This window comes from Lepidochelys kempii, chromosome 4 (genome assembly GCF_965140265.1).
Source record: "Lepidochelys kempii isolate rLepKem1 chromosome 4, rLepKem1.hap2, whole genome shotgun sequence".
In the NCBI taxonomy this organism is placed as follows: Eukaryota; Metazoa; Chordata; order Testudines; family Cheloniidae; genus Lepidochelys; species Lepidochelys kempii.
The window spans coordinates 86,812,717-86,830,708 of NC_133259.1; the positions used below are offsets into that span (position 1 = coordinate 86,812,717).

Below are 17,992 nucleotides of genomic sequence, written 5' to 3' on the forward strand. Positions count from 1 at the left end.
GACTTCATTGGAACTATTCCTTTACTTCAGTCAAGGACATGCTTGACTATTTTTTTTTTTTTGGAGCAGAGCCTGAGTGCTCAGCGTCTCACAGAATCAGGTATTGGGGGGCAAAAACAGCAAAATTCTCCAAAAAACCTATGTTAACCTCAGGAGGAAATCATGGGTGCAAAAACACCCCTTTCAAATCCTGTAATCTTATCTTCATCCTTCCAATTTTTGCCTAATATGCAAGCTTTTATTTATATTTAAAAAGCTTGTTATATTGTAAGGTTAGAGCCATCACAATGTAAACAACTATGCTGCTGTTCTAACAACCTAGCATTTCAGAAACCTATCTCCAATCAACCAATAGCAACAATACAGGAAAGTGTGAACTTCAGACTAGTTGCAATCATTTAAAGGCTAACATCATTTAAGCACAGAAGATTTTTCTTTTTTCTTTTAAAAACAAGAATATTACATTTTAAAAATGTAAATGCAACATTTCAACTTCATTGATAAAATCACCAAAAAACAAGAAATGCAGAGCTTGAGTTTGAACAGAAACGCTAACTTGTCACATTACACCTGTGTAATTTTTATCAGGTTTTTCGGTTTAAATGTGCGCATCATAAAACTTGTGTTGTGCATCATCAAGGATGTGCAGTGCAGTTGAGTCAGCATTGCTACTGAAACCTTAATGTTTGCAGTTCCTGTCTTTTTGTGATTTTAACTGTGCAGGCTTAATGTTGGATTGATCTAAGAGGCTTTTTTATTTAATCCACATTTATTTTCCTTAATCTCTTTTAGTGTTACATTTCATTTTAGACACTTTATCATTCTAGTTACTCTTCTTTGCAATCTCTCAATTTTCTCTATCATTTCTATTGTATAATGCCCATATTTATGCAGAGTATTCCAGCTGTAGTCTAACCAGTACAGAATAAAGGGAAATGATTATCTCTAGTTTTATTCTGTCTTCAGTGGCTCTGAAGATGGAATTCACTGTCAAAAAGGAAGAAAGAGCCACTTGGCTCCCCTCCGGTGGCATGGTCTGCTGCCAAAGAACAGAAAGAAATGTCTGGTCTCTACTTTCAGATAACTGAAAATAAATTGACTTACCAAATCTTTCCTGGTTTCAGAGTAACAGCCGTGTTAGTCTGTATTTGCAAAAAGAAAAGGAGTACTTGTGGCACCTTAGAGACTGTGGCACCTTAGAGACTAACCAATTTATTTGAGCTACAAAAGCTTATGCTCAAATAAATTGGTTAGTCTCTAAGGTGCCACAAGTACTCCTTTTCTTTTTGCAAATCTTTCCTGACTCTTGTTTTCAAAAACAAAAAGGTTTGGTTGAGTGCAAGTGCAACAAACTTGGAAGTGTGCGTTACAGATTCTCCTCTGTGTCTGGTGATAAAGCAGGTTGGAAAAACTTCAACAGAACCATTTTCTATAAGAGAATGCAGTTCCAAAGATCAATACACTTTGTAAAATTGTGTCAACCTCCCTGAAATTTCATTTTGGAGTAAAACTGGGAAATGACGTTCCCAACAGTGTCAAAATGTTCTATTTCAATGTTTCAAAATGAAACATTTTGATTTATTGTTTTGAAATTACTTTGTTTCAAAAATATAATTTGTATTATATTCTGTTTTAAAATAGAATATAGAGTAAAAATTCAAAATCAAAATAGAACTGGATGGGACCTCAGTAGGTTGAGTCCAGTCCTCTGCTCTAAGGCAGGACTAAGTATTATCTTGACCATCCCTGACAAGTGTTTTTCTCACCTGTTCTTAAAATCTTCCAATGATGGAGATTCCATAACCTCCCTAGGTAATTTGTTCCAGTGCTTAAGTACCCATTCAATTAGGAAGTTTTGCCTCCTATCTAACCTAAATCTCCCTTGCTGCAATTTAAGCCCATTACTTCTTGTCCTGTGCTCACTGCATAAGGAGAACAATTTATCCTCCTCCTCTTTACAACAATGTTTTATGTACTTGAAGGCTATTATCACGTCCCCACTCAGCCTTCTCTTCTCCAGCCTAAACAAACCCAAATTTTCAATCTTGACTCGTACGTCATGTTTTCTAGACCTTTAATCATTTTTGTTGCTCTCCTCTGGATGTTCTCCAATTTGTCAACATCTTTCCTGAAGAACTCCAGTTGAGGCCTTATCAGTGTTGAGCAGAATGGAAGAGTTACTTTTGTCTTGCTCACAGCACACCGACTAATACATCCCAGAACAATGTTTGCTTTTTTTGCAACAGTATTACGTTGTTGACGCATATTTAGTTTGCGATCCACTATAAGTGTATTCTCTATGCCATTATCCAAATCATTTATGAAAATATGGAATGGAAACAGTACCCAAGACAGATCCCTGTGGGATTCCGCTCAATATGTCCTTCCAGCTTGACTGTGAATCATTGATAACTATTCTCTGAGTATGGTTTTCTAACCAGTTGTTAAACCATTTGTTGGTTGACTTGTCTAGCCTATATTTCTCTGGTTTGCTTATGAGAAGGTCATATAAGATACTATCAAAAGCATTACTGCTTCCCCTCTATCCACAAGGCCTGTTACCCTGTCAAAGAAGGATATTAGTTTGGATTGACATGATTTGTTCTTGACAAATCATGTTGACTGTTACTTATCACCTTATTATTTTATACATGCTCAAAAATTGATTGATTTGTTCCATTATCTTTCCAGGTACCATAGTTAAGATGACTAGTATATAATTCCCTGGGTTGTCCTTATTCCCCTTTTTATAGATGGGTACTATATTTGCCCTTTTCCAGTCCTCTGGGATCTCTCCTTTCCTCCAAGAGTTCTCAAAGATCATTGCCAATGGCTCAAATACCTCTTCAGCCAGTTCCTTAAGTATTCTAGGATGCACTTCATCAGGCCTTTCCAATTTGAATACATCTAACTTGACAAAGTAATTCTTAATTCCTTCCCCCCCCATTTTAGCCTCAGATCCTACCCCATTTACACTGATGTTAGCTGTGTTAGTCTTCTGATCACTGTTAACCTTTCTGGTGAATACTGAAGCAAAAAAATGCATTTAACACTGCAGCTATTGCTGCGTTCTCTGTTATTGTCATTACCTCCTCATTGAATAGGCCTACCCTGTCCTTTTGCTTCTAATGTATTTGTAAAATGTTTTCTTCTTACCTTTAAAGTCCGTAGATAGTTTAACCTCATTTTGTGCCTTACCCTTTCTAATTTTGTCCCTACATGCTTGTGTTGTTTTTTTCTTATATTCATCCTTCATAATTTGGCCTAGTTTCACTTTTTAAATGAATGAAGTATTTCAATTGATTTGCAACTATTCTATTTTTTTATTTATTTTACAGTGAATTTTGAACTTGTTGGAACAAAGCTATAGTTCAAAATTTTGAAATCATTTGCAAAACAGATTTTCCATCCTCCACTCAGCTCGTGGATATGAAACTGTTAGAGAGCTTTTGCTTAAGCTGTAACAGCTTATGATTTTTAGCACTGAAAATCTCCTGTTCATTCCCCGGTATATTAGCCAACATGGCGGCTATCATGCAAAAGATTAAAAAGAAGCTTTTGCTGCTGCTTTTTCTGAACTAGTTCATCTTTGTTATCCCTGTAAAGACTTAGAGCAATACCCCTACCCCTTGCAACCAGACTTTGCCTCCCTCAGTTAAAGCATACAAGATATGTTCTAAAAGATCTTTTCCTGTTTCACATTTTCACTTGGCAAGGTAATGTTTTCATTTTCTAATGTCTGATGTAAACCAGTAAGACTGTTTTTTTTCATTATTTTTGATGTGTTAGCTTTGTGCAAGCAAGTATGCTGAATCATTCTACTGTCACGGTTTCATTTAAGTCCTACTAAACATTAGGTGGTCAATTCAGAATGTTGTAATGATGAGGTTTTCAAGTACTAACATGTTAGATATTAAAAAGCAAAAACAAAAAAACCTTTTTTGTGTGAAAAATAAGATGACAATACATTCAGAAAGGTTTTTGAAAACTATCAAGTGGTTGCCAGGCTTTCTTGGGTAAAGGATGCACAAGTGACCTGCAGCGAAAATCATTTAAAGGCTGTTATTTTCTCCCATGCCCAACTCTCATCCCTGGATCTATCATAAATTATTATAAACCTAATGTAAATAAGTTTCTGTTGTAAATTTAGATTCCATATTAATAGCTGTCTCATTTACTCTACTAACATTGACTCTTAGCTGCCCCTTAAAATGCCCAACATTCACTTAACTTTCTTGGTTGTTTCCATCCTCCTCCAATGTTCCAGGTTTTTTTGTTTTGTTTTTATACTTCCTTGTCTTTTGGGTTGTTTCCCTGTATTCTCATAAATCATTAGACATCCTGGGGATGCCCTTGCTCACTCTGTAATCTATAGATTCACAGGCTAGGCTTTTTTAACTTTCCTCAAACCTCCTGGTCATTCCTGAAGCTTCATTACACTTGATGGATGCTGTATATTCAATGCTGTTGCCCTCTCCAACACTTCTCCAGACTTCCTTTTTGTCTCTTCACTAATTCTCTAGTACTTGTAATAAATAAAGATAATGACACTTTCAGAGCCTCTCCTATTCCATTTTATCTCTATCTCTTCCTCTTCTAACTTTCAGAAGAGATCCTGCAGCTTGACCTTTGAAGAAGTGCTTTTCCTCCCGACCTGTGTAGGTCTATTAATATTCAAGTATTCAGTTACTATGATAATGCAGATCCACTATAATGAAGTAATGGAGTTTGCAGTGCAATTAGTATTCAGCGCTTAGTCTAGTGAGTTGGTTTCTAGGTTAATGAGAGCTTTAGGAACTCTAAAGGTGACAATGACTTGTCCTACAGCCAATGATATTGGTTAGATATCATAGAATGTCAGGGTTGGAAGGGACCTCAGGAGGTCATCTAGTCCAACCCCCTGCTCAAAGTAGGACCAATCCCCAATTTTTGCCCTAGAGCCCTAAATGGTCCCCTCAAGGATTGAACTCACAACCCTGGGTTTAGCAGGCCAATGCTCAAACCACTGAGCTATCCCTCCCGCCTATGAAGGTGGACATAACAGCAAATGGTACAGTGACTGCCTTACTGTCCTGATACTGAGTCACAAGGGGTTCATCTTTATTTAAATGTGTTGTCAATGACCTGTAAAGTTAAATGTGGAAAGTATAAGTGAAAAATTCATATTTACTGGTTTTCAGAAAGGGGTACCCACTATTTCCATAGGAAATCCACTTCACTCCTTTGATGAGATCACAACACCTAGGGCCAGATTCTGTCCTTGAATGTATGTGTCAGGCTGCCACTGAAGTCAAAGGGAGTGATGTGTGCATCTGAGGACAGATTTTAGCCTTTATAATACAGCTGATGATCAGTGAACAGAATTAGGATTCTATGAGTCTGGCATATAGATGTATATTTCTTTCCCCTTTAATTCCAATAACACAATTGATTTGATCCTGGAGTTACTGCATTCTAGTGGTTACAAATAATTATTTTAAATGTCATGTACAGATTTGAAACTGGTATCCAACAAGGTCCAGGAAAATTGATCTTCAAGGCAATGTAGTAGGTTAAATAAATCAAGAAAAGATTTTTTTCAGTACATTTGTTCTATAACATTTGACATATTTTTTTTAAAAAGTGGGTGTATTCAACTATAATAAATATTGTAAATAATAGCATAAATAATGGGAATAGAGTAAAGAAATCATTTTAATTACAAAAGCACCCTGATTCCCACAGCCAAAGCACGTAGGGCAATAAATTACCTTTTCATAATAACGATAAAAAACAAATATTTATGTGAAACAAGCTCATGAATGAATGCAAGTTCTAGGGTGAGCCATGAGTTGTGCAGAGTCAACATCTCTGCTTGTCAGTGTTAACCCCTTTAATATATTTTTTCTCTGTCCTTTGATGTAATTTGTACTTCCTGATCATTTTCTTTTAGTGTGTTGCTATTTATCAGAATTAAAGTGCACTTCTACCTAATAATGTCACAGTTCAAACAAGTATTTTTCAATATATAAGGTGACTTTTGGAAGTTTAGGGACCCCAACTCACCCTGCCCAGCTGGACATATACATCGGCGGGGAGGAGGGTGGGTTGAAAGTTTCTGCTGTAAGAAAAGGGAAAGGCTGCTGCTTCTGCTTGAAAGACCCATGCAAGGGATTCCCACACCAAAGAACTGGTAATTCTTGGGTGGGGCTAATATAGAACATCCTTCCTGACCAAAAAGAAACAAGACACAATTATAAGGCCCTGCTGCCCTTTGCTGTCCTGCCTGGAGAGATGGGAAATGGCCTCTGTCCCTATTCCAGGTGTGAGTAGGTGAATTATAGTTCAGAGATGCCTGGTGGAGCCCTCACCTTTTCTCTGCTCCCGTTGTGTGGCATATCAAAGAGATGCAGGGTGAGGAGTAGAGAATGTGTAGCACGAGGCTCCCCAGCAATAGTGGGCAAACTAGTGCTATAACTCATTCACTGAGGTCTCTGCTATACTTCTTTGCCAGCTTTTAGTGAGATGGGTGCTCTCCCACTGACCCCCACATCTCAGGTCTGCTACATGTGTTGTCTTTCCCTGTCCTCCCCCTCAACTGTGACTGTTTGGGGTGAGGTGGCACTCTCCCTGGAAGCCTGTCAGTTCTTCTGGGATTATGGGAAAGAGCACACGTGCTTCTTCCCGGTCCCTTTGCTAATTGCCCCATCTGCTGTCTCTCCTGTCTCTTGGAAGAGTATGACATAGATTGGGGTGATTTTTTTAGGGGACTGAGTGGAGAATGGGCCACAAGTGTGCTCTTTACAACCCTGAGACATCTTTTCCTAGAGAGGAAAGAGGTTCTCACTCTGCTCTTGCCACCCCAGTTCTAGAGAAACTCCCCTATGCATTGGCTCCTCCTTCTCTATCAACCTTCAGGAGAACCACAAAAGTTTTGCTGCCGGGGGGATGTTCCACAGTTTAGATGGCAAGGTCAGGATTTGGCATATCATGTTGCTATCTGATATATATTACTCTCAAAAGACAGATGGTCAAACTCTGTGGTAACTTGCAGTCCTATTCAATTCCATGAGATTGAATAAGGGGTGTAAATCAGTGTTGAATACGATCACAGTACCATTAGAATTCGTATGCAGTCCGCCTGAATTTCTCATATTTCCCTATTCCCTTATCCTTTGCTGCTTCTTCCCTTTCCTTGCTTTCTGCTTTTTGTTTTCCTAATGATTCTCTTTCATAATCCATGACATTGTCACTGTAATCTAGGATGTCGAACATATGCCAGACTGGTTTCTCAGTGCCAGCATGTCACATTAGAATATGTGTAACTGTGATCAGCCAAGTGTTTTATTTCGATCTTCAATCTGTGACATTAAAATAAGGTTTGGATCTGATAGGCTACATTCATTTGATCCCACTGACAGAACATGGTGAACAATTTATCCAGTCACTGAATATTTGCCTGGCACTTTTTCATATCTTTATTGAGTTGTTGATTCAGCTGCCAATCTAAGACAATTTTAGTGCCCAGAAGAACCAGTGGATACATCACATGGTTGACACACTTCTCTCAATATGCCAAAATCTTCATAACGGGTACCTAGTAGACAAGATGGATTTTTCTTTTCTTTTTATTGGTGGATCTTTACTCTTGTAATACTATAGAAGTCCACAAAATAATACTAACTGAAAAAGAAAAGAAAAGAAAAAAGGTTGGTTAAACTCACAGATAAAGGGATCAAAGTCTTGGAAATGTGTCATCTTGGGACTCTTTGCATTAAGACCAGTTTGAAAGATTCTGGATTAGGGAGGGGGAAGTGGATGCCCTTCTTCATGTGTGTTTTCTGTTTAGCAGCACATTTTTAAATACTCCCGTTCCTTTTTAGCAGACTTAGCCTACAGTGCTTTAAGTTTTACTAGCTACTTGCACATGCTAGAGAGAAAGGACTCCGGTGATACCATGGGAAGAGAAATTAGAGGCCCTATCTATACAGACTGAAATGTGGTTTGGTGGTTCTACTGAATAGTGTGGGCTGGATTTTCTGCTCAATGGGCCCAAAGCAAATTGAAGTCAATCAGATTCCCACTGGAGAAGTCCCGCTGTGTTGGGAGAATCTTTGCCGATGTAAAGCCAGTTGATATAACCCTATACCAGCTTCCCTACCAACTCTGTGTAAGGGGGAGGACAGAGACGTGTACGTGGTGGACTGGTGATGAGACAGACATGGAAAGGGTTAGGGTGGAGCAGAGGCCCCTATGCCTGATCCTCCACCAAGGTAAACTCCATTAGACATGTTAGATTAGGCTCCCTAGTGCTCTGTATTCCACTGTGTGGCTGAGGATCATGGACCCACAACCAGCTCACTGTGAATCAGGGCCTGTATGTTTTCTGAGCAGATCAGAAGGAGGAACAATAAGGAAACAAAACAAGAACCCCTAATAATTTTTTTCAGCTGAGGGTACCTTGAAATTGCATGAGATGGAAAAACTCAGGTCCTGATCCCTTACCCATCATATGGTATTCTTGGCCAAATTCAGATGTGAGTAATTAAATTATGCCTTCCTAAATTGCTCCTTGTAGCTGAAGTATAATGCTGCTATGGACAGATGACCCATTTCACCCCAAAAGGGTTGGCCTTCAGAAGCTGACAAAGTGATCCTCTGGGCGAAAGGTTTCATGTAAATGTAAGATTGATGTAAGAATGTAAATGTAAGAATCACACAGTGTCTCATGTAAATGTGTTTCATGTAAATATAAGAATCACACAGTGTCTGGGTGATTCAATTCACTAGTGGCTCATCAATCAGTCTTCTCAGATCCAGCACAATGGAATATCCTAACTGTAAGGTTCATGTGTCATTTCAATTTAGTGTCACGTGTCATTTGACCTTTGAACCAAAATATTTAGGTTGGTTTAATCTGGATACCTGTTGTGTCTGAAATTGGCAGATTAAATTTTTAAAGATCCTTGTTTTAAAAGTATACTTCTCTTTCCTGCTACATTAAGGTGTCTGTCTAATAACACAGGAAGTATAAAGTTTTCTGCTTTGTCAGATCTGCTTGTTGTCTTGGGTAGAAAAAAAAATGAAATCATGGGACTAGGAAACACTCACAGAAGTAAATGCCACTCTGACAGGCCCTTAGTAAATTTGAAAGGAAAGCAGATTCTTGCTCCAGTATTCAGAAGAGACCTTTGCTGCCATTTAAATTATACATTTTAGAGACCTAAATATGATATCATGCAATGTTGCAATAGGTTTATGGCAAAGATCAAAGCTTTTAGAAAATAGGACTGAAACAAACAAGAAGTGTTATTCTACATCATGGGTCTGATTATCCCCTTGCAACACCTACTGAGGAAAAAAATCTCTCTGAACATATAGGCTTTTACTTTTCTAGTTGATAGTTTCAGGTCACACAGCCCCTAAGATTCTTTCCAGATGTATAATAAGTAAAACAATAATAAAAGTACAGAAGCAACTGTAAAAAGATAGGAAAAATAATTTGTGCTAGCAGATAGCTTTTAAAAACTAAACTGCAAATCTCAGAAATTCATCTATACATCACATTGCTGAAATTAATAATTTCCACTAATTACTTAAATGCTTTTGTTTTCTGAAAATGCTCAAATTTCTTTCAGCTGTGCACAGAAATACAATATTAATAGCTTCTTCGGGAATTCATTGTTCAGATCTTTTATATTCATGCAATCAGTCACTTACCAGTTTCATAAAACTGGTGGAAATTTGACTATTCATGTTGAAACTAGAGTTGACAATTCTGAGCAGCACTGTGGCATGTTTATTGCAAATAATTGTTAGTGATCCTATAGAAAAGATTACAGTGCTGTGAAAGATATTACCCAACACAGATCAGGATATGCAACACTATACCTGCTACTGGAAAACTTCCAGGAAAAATCAATTGTGGTTTAGATTTTCTGAAGCCCGCAGTAACGTGGAATTGTTAATGTCATCCATTCAGTGCAATACATATAACAGAGGGCAGTTGTATCCTCCTGAGTAAAAGATGATAAAGGTCTTCAAAAAATCTCTCTCATTCTTTAACACAAGATCATGTGTTCATGTTTTGCATTTGACTTTAAAGACAGGCATCTAAAACGCTTAGTACCTGATCATGTCATATCTGAACAATGTATTTAAGTTATATTTTTACTTCCAAATAATTGCTTTCAGATTTATTCCCATTGAGTGCCAGTGACACCCAGCAATCCGAAATATTTTACAGATGATATCTTCATGACATTCAGCTCAGACCTCATCTCCATTATCCTTGATGTAATGTGGTATTTTTGGCTTCAGGAAAATAATCCATGACTGCTATCTCCTGTCTGCAAAAAATAAATAAATAAAATATTACAATATGCCTAAATCCAGTCGCCTGATACTTAATAGCTATTCCAGTTTACTTTAGCTGGCAAATGCTTTATATCAAACAATTCCTTTCTTCTTCCCCTTTATAAATGCATTTTGTTATACTTCTGGGTGATTATGACCTACTACTCAGGGGTCAAACTGATAGAAGGAAAATGCAGAGGAACAAACCACTTCAGCTGCTTTTCTCCCAGCTATCTATCTAGGTGCTGAACTGGCTCTCTTTGTGGTAGTATCTGAGCACCTCATGATTATTAATTGATTTCATCTTCATAACACCCCTGTGAGCTTAGGCAGTACTATCCTCATTTTACAGATGGAGAACTGAGATTCTGTGTAGATTAAGTGATTTCTCCAAGCTTGCTCATTCTAAATAAGATCACATAGTAAGTCTTTGGCTGATCCAGGAATTGAATCCACACCTCTTGAATCCCAGTGCAGGGCCCTATCCACTAGACCATCTGCCCTTTTAAGCCCTGCAGGTTAGCACTGTGAGGTTCCTGCAGGATCCTCCTCTGTCTTGGTGGGTCCTTAGCTTATTGGTGGATTTCCTTGCCTCAGAGAATTCACTGCAGCCCTCAGTTTGGACACTTTTGCTAGTGGCTCAAACCTGCTGTCCACTCAGCTAACCTCATCCCTGGCCCAAATGGGGGAAACAGAGAACAATCCCTGCAGTCTCTGTGTCCTAGTAGGTCGGGGACAGGCCAGATCCCTTTCCAATTTAGACCTTCCCTTCTGGTGTTTCCCACAGACCAGGTCAACTCCTCCTGTGTCCGATCAGGAGTTGTGGGGATGAGGGGGAAGCGGGTTCCAGCCCAGGGCCCTGTGGATAGCAGCTGTCCACAGTGTTCCCTGTATCAGCTGCATGACAGCTGCAACTCACTGGGCTACTTCCCAATGGCCTTCCCCCAGCACCTTCTTTATCCTCACTGCAGGAGCTTCCTTCTGAAGCCTGATCACACTTGAACTCTTCACTCCTCCAGCAGCACACCCCCCTACTAACTGATGGGAGGTCCTTTTTAAACCAGGTGTCCTGATTAGCCTGCATGCCATAATTGATTCTAGAAAGTTCTTAATTGGCTCCAGGTGCCTTGATTAGCCTGCCTGTCTTAATTGGTTCTAGCAGGTTCCTGATTGCTCTAGGGCAGCCCCTGCTCTGGTCACTCAGGGAACAGAAAACTGTTCATCCAGTGGCCAGTATATTTGCCTTTGACCAGACTCCTGTACCCCACTGGTCTGGGTCTGTCACAGCACCATCACCACAAATCCTCACCACTACAACTCTCAATTAGCAGAGAAGCATGGAGTACTGTGAGCTAGCACTGCAGAGAGAGCTCACCCCTTGGCTTTGAGTGGTCCAGGATCTTGAGGACAGAGAGTGTGAGGAAAAGAAGAGATAGAAAAGGGGGAACTAGTGGACGTACAAAAAGAAGGTTTCAGAGTAACAGCCGTGTTAGTCTGTATTCGCAAAAAGAAAAGGAGTACTTGTGGCACCTTAGAGACTAACCAATTTATTTGAGCATGAGCTTTCGTGAGCTACAGCTCACTTCATCGGATGCATGTGGTAATTGCATTGAGAAGTGATACAGAGAATATGGCAGATATTGTGGGGTTGAAGAGGTCAGTGAACAGTTTGCAGAAGAGGGTGAAATGTGTGCAGAAAGCAGAGTTATACAGACTGAGGGCCTAATCAATCTCTCACTCCCCAATCCCCTCCTCACCCCCAAGCATGTGAGTAACTCTGGTGCAGTTAGTAGGGGTTATTTGTATGTTGCGAAGGAAGAGGAGGTCCCAGGGAATTGAAACTGTTATTAAAAAATTCAAAGGAAACATTTCAATTTGGATTTTATTTAAATGTACATCTGGCATTGCATAGACAGGTTAGGCATTGCTTTTCAGCATATAGTCACAGTGGAAAGCAGCATATCTGTACTAATGATAATTCAGTGTCGGAGCAGCTATCAACTAAATTAGGCCTCAGTTCAAGAAAGCATCCCTAAGCAGTACAGCAAGCATGTGCATGAATCCCGTTGCTTAAAGTTAAGCACATACTTAAGTACTTTCTTGAACAGTGATGGGTTTAAGTGCATACTTAGGTGCTTTCTTGCATTGGAGTCACAAAGAATAATAAATAAAGAACTCATGCAACAATTCACTTTTCATTTTCTTTGTCTTGACAATGGATTTTCGTCAGCACATGCTGTTGATATGAGGATTTTTTTATTAATGGATACTTTTATTTTTCAGACTTGAGTCTCCAACTAGATCTTTGATAATGGAAGCACCAAAGGGAGTACAAGTTAGTGCGGCTGCAGGAGACTTAAAGGCAACCTGTAGGAAAGAACTGCACTTGCAGTCCACGGAAGGGGAGGTAAGCTCAGTCTGCAATGAAATACTATGCAGTTCTGTCCAGCAAAAAGTAAATAACATAAAGAAACTATTTAATTGATACTGTATGTAAGAATCAAGTGTATACTGTAAAAAATGTTCTGGAGCTCCCTGAATTTAAAAGTGGATTTACTCCAGCCTGGCTCATGCATTATTCTTTGTTTGCTTTCTAAAAAAGCATGTGAATGGTTAAATTTTATTCACACCATTTCTCTCAGGAAAAAGAATGTTAACAAAATACAAATGTGAGTATTTGCCCTAGAAATAGCATGGCATGGAATGCTGCTTAATATAGCAGTAGAGGACAAGTTTACCCAAATCTGTCACCAGAGTCCTGGTACAGAGGCAGATATGAGCTAGGATTTTGAATACATACACAATTATATTGTGTGAATGTGCACAGAGAAAGTTGCATCCAGCCAATGAATCTTAAATTTGGAATGATATCTTGATAAGGCCTGAGAAAGGAAGAGGTGTTCTATTTTCTAACTTTCCCCAATTTGGTTTAACTGCTCTCTCTCCTTAAATTGTTATTGCCTCTCTGAGAGATTGAAAGCTCCGCTTCAATGATATACCCCACCATCCATGTGATATTTCAGTATGAACAGATTTTTGGGGCAGGATTCTCTGCTTGTGTGGTCATTTATACCTGTGAAAAGGGGTATAAAATGCGACCAGAACAGAATGAGAATCAGATTCTTGGTTTTGTTGTAAGTCAGTTAATGTGTGATAGTGGTGCCTGGAAAATTACCTAAAAATGAAATAATAGTAAGAAATCTTGGACAATAACATCTAGAGAACTCAGTTCCCAACTAGACAATTCAGTGAACTGGCTAGATTTTCAAATTCTTGGTGGGAATTGCTGGGTTCCAAGTACTTTTGAAAATCTGGCCACTTCATTTAGGTGCCTAACTGGGAACTGCACTCTTTTGAAAATCTGTCTCCTTGGGTTTATATATCACATCTTCCCCAAAGAATCCCAAATGTTTCACAAACTATACTAAATGCATATAACAGCTTTGACATATACCCACATCAACCATTGCACAGCATGTAATAGTGTATTACAATGCATAAGGAATGTTGTGGCCAAGGACTCTCTGGGTCATAGCCTTACATTTATAAAAATTTCCACGGGATCTGTAATTTCCATACAGCATACTTAAAGCACAATGATAATTTTTCGGGTACTGAGCCTAGATTCTCCACTCTCTTTCTGTGCACCATAATACCACCTCCTTTCAGTTTTTCTTCAAAGCCCACTTCTTCTCACAATCCCTTAAGAAGTTACTCTCATACTAGTGCAACCCTCAGAAAATCTCATTGAAAGAGAAGGAACCGATATGATGCATCTCCAATGACACAAGGAAAACAGCTGTTTTAGAGCAAAATTAAACTTTTTGGCTCAGCATTCTGCAAAGGACAGCATGCAGCCAAATGGGACACCCTAAAGGTATTGTATGTCACAGTAACTGTTTCTCCCATGCTTCCCCCTAGCTATGTGGGGTACATAAGCTACTTCACTCTTTCGGGGAAAGACTTATTTCCTTCTTATGCCTGGCTATTTCCATTGGCCATTGTGTCTGACTGGAGGGAGTGAATTTGTGGCTCTGCCCACTCCCCATCCACTCCTCACACATTCTTAGCACCTTCCCATCCACTTTCTTACAGTGGAGAATACAGGTTGTGCAGTTCTTCTCTCACTTCAGAAGATGAGGAGGGGGCAAAAAGAATTTGTCCTATATGGCCATGTTAGGACTAGTGACAATCTAGGTCTTATTTCTACTAGCCTCCAACCTCCCTCACCTTTGCCCAGTCTAACATGTCCTTGAGTCATCTTACGTTTTCCACCTAGTGCTTGTGTCTTACTACTCTTGCTCTACCTTTAATGGCATTTCTCATGTACTAATATAATACTCAAATGCTGAGACGAGTGGCAGAACTTTTTTTAAACTGTTAGCTCTTTGAGGCAGTGAGTGTGTCTTTAATTTCTCCATTTAGTACTATGCACATCTATGGTGCTTTTACAAATGCTTTATAATAGTAATAATCACAGGTGCTGACTCTGTGGGTGGTCCAGGGTTGGAGCACCCATGGAACAAAATTAGTGGATGCTTAACACCCACTGGCAGCCAGCTCCCCTCCTCCCCACCAGCACCTCCCACCCACTAGCAGCCTGCCAACTCTTCCCCATCAACTCTTCCCCATCCCTCCCAGCAGCTTCCGCCCACGGCAATCAGCTGTTCTGCGGCATGCAGGAGGCGATGGGGGGAGAAGGCAGGGGCGGGGATGGGGCGCGCTTGGGGAGGGGCATAACAGGGGTGGGAAGAAGTGGGGCTGGGTCTGAGGCAGAGCAGGGGTTGAGCACTCCTGGAGTAAGGAGGAAGACGGCACCTGTCATGATAATTAATAATAATTGTGAACCAATGGTTGTGAGGATAACCTCTAGCCCATGGGTTGATCAGGGATTTTGTCATGTACCCTGACTGCTATTTGCCTTCCTAACCATTCTTCTGAAGTACTGTTCTCTAATCTCCATGTAAGGTATTTTTGTAAATGACATTCAATGACCTACTTTAGTCTAGATACTTTGGTGATGAGCACCTAAGGAAAGTCAAATTGATTAGATTCTTTATCCAGAATTCAGATTCACTTACGTGTTCAAACTTAACTGCCTCTGGATGTCATGGTGTTGTAGCAAGATTGACAAAACTATTTAGATGATAAAAGAAGGCCCCATTCTCAGATAAGCGTTGCAGATATTTTATTCCTAACACAAGTCTCTGTTTAGAATGTTAATAAATTATCTCAACACAAACCTGACAGGTTCTTGGCTGAACACCAAATTGGAGCATTTGTTCAATTCTTAAACCAACATGATAATCATGGAAACCAAAACTTTATACACATCTGGGATTTCCCAGGTGGTTGATTCCATAATGATTTGTTAATTTATTAATAGTTGTAATGAAATATTACTTTCCTACCCGCTCCCTGACAGACAAACACCACCCTTTGTTACTCCCTAATAGAGAGTTATCATAGCCAAAATAATTTTATATGCTTATTGTACGTTGTTTAATTCTTCTAGTGCTGGTAATTTTTATGTTCAGCAAAGAACAGTTTTACCCTATGGCTCTGCCCCTAAATAAACACAAGAATTCCACACTGGATCAGACCAAGGTCCATCATGTCTGGTACCTTGTCTCCAACGTTGGACTGTACAAGATGCTTGTGGAAGATGCAAGCACTCTGCATAGGCAAATAGCTCCCTCCCCCCCCCCCTTAGGACTCATCCTGATCTCTAACCGAGATTACTTCAAGCATTGAAGCATGAAGATTAATATCCCTTCCACAACTTTTTTGTTACCATTAATTATTATAGTTGTGGATATTCTTGATCTCCATACAAATGTTCAATCCCTGCCTGCATCACATTAAATTTTTGTTCTTAGCAACTTCCTGTGTTCTAGCAAGTGATGTGAGGAGGTGGCGGTTTGCTGGATGTAGAGATAGCAAATATCTTTCCCTCTTCCCACTGCCCTCCTCCCCTCCAAAAAAGTCCAAATGTCCTTATAATGCAAGGTTCTGGGAAACAAATAGTTCAAGAGATTGGTCGCAGGCTATCACACTATTTCCTTGTGCGTCAGCATTTCATCTGTTATCCAGGTCAGTGGTGATAGCAAATGACTAACTGATGGTAGGTAGGGAACCGATGAGTAATGATCTGGTAGATTTAATCCAGTTCCTAAGGGACAGATTTGCACATCAGAGCAGCTGTATCACAATTGCTGGAATGCATGTCCCCGTGTGCCTTTTGTCACCTATAAATGATATTACTAGAAGCACCAGAATACCATTCCAGTTGCCAGCAGATAGGCCAAAGACTTTTTGAGCATCAAGACTAAATTATCTTTTCATCCCTAGAAGTGGCCCTTCTAGAATGCATCTTGGTTGAGCAGTCTGGAAGAGCATGACTGTGGATGCCCATTTTGTATCTTTCTGTGGACACACATGGGACTTCAGTGTTCAAGGCTAGCAGTCCAGCACCATTCATTGTATAAGAAATTGACAAAGCAAGTCAGTGGAGGAAAATTACATGAGAGAATTTATACCACAGAGACTAATACAGTGAAAAAAATATTCCTAATAAATAGTTTACAATTAGTTTCCTTGTTAACTCACTGATGACTAGAGAGTTTATCATTATTGTTCTATTAGTATATCACATTCTTAAGTGCAATCAGACACATTTTAAAAGTAATCTTTGCCTTTTTGTAATAAACACAGCCTTTGTCAATCAGTCTTTGTGCTCATGGTGTTTGTCGTATTTGAGGCTGAGGTTTTGTACTAGAAAATAGTTCTTTTGTTTTGTTCACATACTGCCGAACCAAATTGAACTTTATAAGGTTTGGAGACAGTTACTTATTCTGTAAATCACTTGAGATAAATTTGTTATAACCATATTATCAGAACATTATAAATTTACCATGGATTAAGCAGTGAAAGATGTACTTACCTTTTATTTAAGAAGAACTTTAAAGTTTTGTGGGTTGTTGGGTTTTTTTGAAGAATATAACTGTTTACCAAATACTTTTCCTCCAGTCCTATTTCTTGTACGGTATAATCCTTAGCCTCCCACAGCACAAATTGAAAGTTTTTGCAAGCATTCTGCTCTTTGACGCATTTTCTTTTTATTTACTTCAGTATTATTATAATCTTTTTATCCACATTATAAATAATAATGCATGATCCCAGATTGAATACTGGAGACTGTAATTTAGTCTCAGGTTCTGCTACCCTTTATAAAGCACTTGAGCTGCACCCTTGTGATTCAAGGCATCAGCAGAATCTTTTGATTCAATTACAGCTTGGCATTTAATTGTGAACTATGTATTACTCTATAAATAAACCATAGCCAATGGTTTAAAGCAGCAATCATTTACACGTAAAATGGAATTGGAAACTCTGGGCATTAAAAAATCCTATCAGCTCACAGAAGAGGAAAAAAGAACATTCCATCTTTGGAAATGTGCACACACAAACACCCCCCCCCACCCCCGGCTGCTGGTTGACTATTACTTCCACATATAAACACAGTAGAAAAGTTCAAAGATGTTCAGATCATTTTTGAATAATGCTATTTGCATCCTGTAGCTACTACCTTTCAGTAGACTGGCAAATACATAAAAGTTTGTTGAGTTGAACCAAAAATATACCAGTATATAACAGT

At 39.2% G+C, this 17,992-nt stretch overlaps 1 protein-coding gene across 6 annotated transcripts in view; it reads left to right on the forward strand.

Moving 5' to 3' along the window:
- The window catches only part of SGCZ (sarcoglycan zeta), an 838,252-nt gene that overhangs the window by 809,086 nt on the left and 11,174 nt on the right, over positions 1-17,992 (forward strand). For all 6 annotated transcript variants that reach the window (XR_012158659.1, XM_073341950.1, XM_073341949.1 and 3 more), the window contains one exon: positions 12,619-12,742. Coding sequence is in view for 5 of the 6 variants with exons in the window: in XM_073341950.1 (XP_073198051.1) it covers positions 12,619-12,742 (124 nt within the window). In the remaining variant the exon portion in view is untranslated. The remainder of the gene's footprint in view (positions 1-12,618; positions 12,743-17,992) is intronic.